The sequence below is a fragment of the Bubalus kerabau genome, chromosome 8 (assembly GCF_029407905.1).
Source record: "Bubalus kerabau isolate K-KA32 ecotype Philippines breed swamp buffalo chromosome 8, PCC_UOA_SB_1v2, whole genome shotgun sequence".
Taxonomy (NCBI): domain Eukaryota; kingdom Metazoa; phylum Chordata; class Mammalia; order Artiodactyla; family Bovidae; genus Bubalus; species Bubalus kerabau.
Window position 1 is genome coordinate 47,441,663 of NC_073631.1, and position 5,189 is coordinate 47,446,851.

A 5,189-nucleotide genomic window follows, 5' to 3' on the forward strand; every position below is an offset into this window, starting at 1 on the left:
CTGCTTCCAATTCAAGAACAAAGAATATGGCTCCCTGTGTTACACTAAAGAATCCTCTCTCCCCCTGAAAATATTCACCCCGTAAGCCCCAGAGCCTGTGAATATTACCTTATGTGGCAAAAGAGATTTACACGTGTGATTAAGGGTCTTAAGACGGGGAGATCAGCCTGGATTATCCACGTGGACCCTACATGTAATCACAAGGGACCTTAGAAGGAGGCAGCAAGCAGGTCAAAGAGAAGCAGCCCTGTGGTGCCAGCAGCGGGGACTCGCATGACACAGCCACCGCCAAGGAAGGTGGGCAGCCTCTGGAAGAAACCAGCCTTGCTGACACCATGACTTTAGCCCAGTGAAAACAACTAGGGCTTTTGGCTTCAGAACTGTAAGAAAATACATAAACATGTATAAACCACAAAATTTATGGTAGTTTGTTACAGTAGCAATGGGAAACCAATATATTCTCCTCTAAACAGTCTTTGAAGTGTGATAACAATGTATATAAAATATTTGTCAATTAGCATAGTTAATGAATGGGCACATACATCTAAACTCTATACTTTGACTTCCAAGTTGAGCTCTGAGAGACCCAATTTCCAGGCTTTGTAGGACCAGTATTCCAGGTTGATGCCAGGAGTCATGGTTGCAGGATTCAGAGAAAGGAGCAGACCTTGAGTGAGAGAGATCAGTAAGGAAGCAGAATTGACCAACCTAAAATGTGTCTCTTGACATGAGCAAGAAACGCAAGGCTCGAGAAGTTTTTCTTATCAACTCTCACTTTACCTGCCTAAAAGAATTTAGACGGAGGGCCTATTCCAGAAAAAAGAACTATCACCAGAGTTATCTATAGCAGGCGTCCCCAACCTCCGAGCTAAGAACCAGTACCTCCTTTGAAATCAGCAGCAGCATTAAATTAAAGTGCACAATAAATATAACGCTCTTGAATCATCCCAAAACCACCCCACCCTTTCCCAAGGAAAAGTTGTCTTGCACAAAACCGATCCCTGGTGCCAAAAAGTTTGGGGACCGCTGATCTATAATATGATATGAACTAGGTGTGGTAGACGGGAAGGAACCTAGAAAAGCCTGTTAAAATTCTCCTCTGTGTCCCATTGTTTGTTTGTCCCAGCAAATATGTATTTACTAAACATCTGCTCTCTTCATTCTTCTTACGAATTTACTTCTTCATTTTTCAAGTCCCAGACTTCTACTCTCGTCTCCTTGGTGCAGGATGACCTCATTTTACTCTCTGGAATCTCCTGTATTTATTTGGATTCCCTGTACATCATGGGCTTCTCCGTGGTTCAGACAGTAAAGAATCCACCTGCAATGCGGGAGACCTAGGTTCAATTCCTGGGTTGGAAAGATCCCTGGAGAAAGAAATGGCAACCCACTCCAGTATTCTTGCCTGGAGAATCCCCATGGACAGAGGAGCCTAGCTATAGCCCATGGGGTTGCAAAGAGTCAGACACGACTGAGCAGCTAAGCACAGTACATTCATAATTAAATTTTTTTATCTGTTTATCTGTCTTATGTCATTTTAATTATTCAACCAGCCAAAAGAATTAAGAGGGGAAGGGGAAAATATTTTCTCCTCCCAGCAGATTGCTTCTGGTCCTACTGTATACAAGTCATTAAGTACCCTGAGCCTCTATAAGGTTAATTTACATAATCCCTAAGATCCCTTCCAATTCCAAAATTCAGAGCTGAAGCAAAACATGGTTTAACTTTGAATTTCACATTCACATGTTCCTATAGTTACAGTCATTCTTCAGACAACCTCTTCGGCCTCCCTGTCCACCCAGAGCCTGCATGTCAACCACACACTTATCTACACTTGTGTACACACTGCTTCTTCTGCTTAGAATGATCTTCCCTGGCTTCACCCTTAACCACTCAGGCTCGTTTGCAACACTCAAATCAAGAATCACCATCTTTGAGGAGCTTTCCCACCTTTTCAAAGCAGAATAGCCAACTCTACCTTCATGCCGTCAGTTCAATTCAGTTCATTTCAGTCGCTCAGTCATGTCTTACTCTTTGCGACCCCATGGACTGCACCAACTCCCGGAGCTTACTCAAACTCATGTCCATCAAGTCAGTGATGCCATCCAACCATCTCATCCTCTGTCATCCTCTTCTCCTCCTGCCTTCAATCTTTCCCAGCATCAGGGTCTTTTCCAATGAGTCAGTTCTTCGCATCAGGTGGCCAAAATATTGGAGTTTCAGGCTCAACATCAGTCCTTCCAATGAATATTCAGGACTGATCTCCTTTAGGATGGACTGGTTGGATCTCCTTGCAGTCCAAGGGACTCTCAAGAGTCTTCTCCAACACCACATTTCAAAAGCATAAATTCTTCGGTGCTCAGCTTTCTCTCACATCCATACATGACTACTGGAAAAACCATAGCTTTGACTAGATGGACCTTTGTTGGCAAAGTAATGTTTCTGCTTTTAATATGCTGTCTGGGTGGGTCATAGCTTTTCTTCCAAGGAGCAAGCATCTTTTAATTTCATGGCTGCAGTCACCATCTGCAGTACCCCCAAAATAAAGTCTGTTACTATTTCTATTGTTTCCCCATTTATTTGCCATGAAATGATGGGACCAGATGCCATGATCATGGTTTTTTGAATGCTGAGTTTTAAGCCAGGTTTTTCACTCTCCTCTTTCACTTCCATCAAGAAGCTCTTTAGTTCTTCTTTGCTTTCTGACATAAGGGTGGTGTCTGTGTACCTGAGGTTATTTCTTTTGGCAATCTTGATTCCAGTTTGTGCTTCATCTAGCCCAGCATTTCACATGATGTACTGTGCATTTAGTTAAATATGCAGGGTGACAATATACAGCCTTGACATAATCCTTCATGCTGTCAGAGAACTATTAAAGCACGGAGCAAATTATAGTGTGACAATTTGTTTTCATTTCTGTTTCCCCAAAGCAGGATATGGGCTACTCATATGCAGATACTCTGCTTGGTTTATATTTATACCTCTAGCACCTACTACTGTGCTTGGCACACAGCAGACACTTCTATTGTGTCTGTGGACTGAATAAATAGATTATGATTTACTGAATTCTGAAGAATCCACTTGGGGCTGGGCAGGAGTGGGAATTGGGGGGGATGGAAGGGAAGTACAAGAGGACAGGAAATTTATGTTTCTGCAAGACTTCCAGAGCCCTGGAGAAAAAAATGAGGCTGATGTGTGTGATGATTTAATTCAAGGCCGTCCTCAGATACTCATTGTACATGCAATCTAGCATTTCTCTTGACCTTGCTTCAAAGTCAGGTTTTAAGTGGAGTTAATAGCAGCAGCAGCAGCAGCAGCAACAATATGAGCTGCCTCACACAGCAATCTGCTGATTAGTCTCTTAACTGAGGTGGACGGCAGGCAGCCACACGTGATTTGTCAGCTTTGCATCCTCGTGTGCCGCCAGGCAGAGGCCGCAACTCTAGAATTTTATGGTAGCTTAGTTAACAACTCTATCCTTACAGACCATTCTGAGTAACACTCATAAAACTGTCTACATTCAGGGTTCTTTCTTAGGCATCAGAAATACCCTCCCCCCTGCTCCTTGAGTGATCTGGATATGCCTTCCATTTTCTTGAAACAAAGTAAAAATGACAAATCTACTCAGAAAACCTCCTTAAAGTGGAAATGAGGTTTTCATTTCCATACTTTAGAAAACCTGTGTCATATTTTCACAATATACAGACTGATGGTAATTTACAGTTTGTCTCTGATCATGCATTTCTCTTTATGATGCAGTCATCTCTGTATGTTCCTTTGCTGTATTATTCCATATTCTTGTGTCGGTTTAGAGTTTTAACATTTGAGATTCAGCTTATTATTTTGGGGCACCACTTATTGTACATTTTCCACATACCAGACACTATGATAAGGGCTTTACAAATCTTTTAGTCCTCATAACAAACTCAGGCACTAAGCATTATTTTACTCTTTATTTTTTAGAAGAGGGAGCTGAAATTTTTAGAGGCTAATTAATTTTTCTGAGGGCACAAGGCTAATAAGACGTGGAAGCAAGACCTATGAGAGTTGGAGAGTTGTGTCTGTTGGAGGGTTCTTCTCTCCGTTTCAATTCTTAAGGGAAAAAAAAACCCAGTTAATTTATAATAGTATATTAGTTTCAGGTGTACAGCATAATGATTCAGTATTTTTTACAGATTATACTCCATTAAAAGTTATTACCAAATAATGGCTCTAATTTCCTGTGTTGTAAGATATGTCCTTGTTACATCTGGTTGATACATAGTAGTTTGTATCAATCCCATACCCCTCTCCCCACTGGTAACTCCTAGTTTATTTTCTATACCTCTGAGCCTGTTTCTCTTTTGCTATATACATTCATATATTTATTTATTTATTTATTTTTTAAACAGCTCAGCTTTTTATTGAATGTGTTACTAAAGAGGTTTAGTCAAAAAGACCAAAGCCCATGTCATCATCAGACTCTTCAGATTCTTCTTTCTTTGCTTCTACTTTCTTCTCCTCAGCTGGGGCAGCAGCAGTGGATGGGGCAGGACCTCCTGCTGGTGCGGCACCGGCCGCTGGGGCAGGTCCACCAGCCCCCACATTGCAGATCAGGCTCCCGATGTTGACATTGGCCAAAGCCTTTGCAAACAAACCTGGCCAGAAAGGCTCAACATTTACACCGGCTGCTTTAATGAGGGCATTGATCTTATCCTCCGTGACCGTCACCTCATCGTCGTGCAGAATGAGGGCAGAGTAGATACAAGCGAGCTCGGAGACGGAGGCCATGGTGCGAGCGAGTGCTAGGTGGGGGCTGCCGGGCGCGGTGCTAGTCGCCGGATGAAGTGAGGGCCTCACCCCAAAACGGCCTTAGCTTCCTCGGAAGAACCGAGCACCTTAGCGGCAGCGGAGGAAAGAAAGAGGACATTCATATATTTAAAGAGGTAATGAGAGAGACAGGGCTGGGGGGAGGGATTAGACAGAAGTGACTGGAAAGGTATCTTTGAAAAGATGAAATTTAAGCTGAGATTTAAATGATGAGGAGTTACTCTTGTCCAAAATCTCTGTTTTTAAAAAAAAAAAAAAAATCTCTGTAAGCATATTACCACATATTCCAGCTAAGTCTAGCAAAGGCTTGAGTACTGGAATGAGGTTAGCGTTCAGGAGCAGCAGAAAGAAGGCCAATGTAGTTGGACTACTGGGAGAAA

General features: G+C 42.4%; 1 protein-coding gene across 1 annotated transcript; it reads right to left on the reverse strand.

Moving 5' to 3' along the window:
* Positions 1-4,390: 4,390 nt before the first annotated feature.
* On the reverse strand, positions 4,391-4,901 carry LOC129658540 (60S acidic ribosomal protein P1). Its single transcript, XM_055589465.1, has one exon. It carries the CDS (start codon positions 4,768-4,770, stop codon positions 4,426-4,428), a length of 345 nt encoding a protein of 114 aa, XP_055445440.1. The 5' UTR covers positions 4,771-4,901; the 3' UTR covers positions 4,391-4,425.
* Between the last annotated feature and the right edge of the window lie 288 nt (positions 4,902-5,189).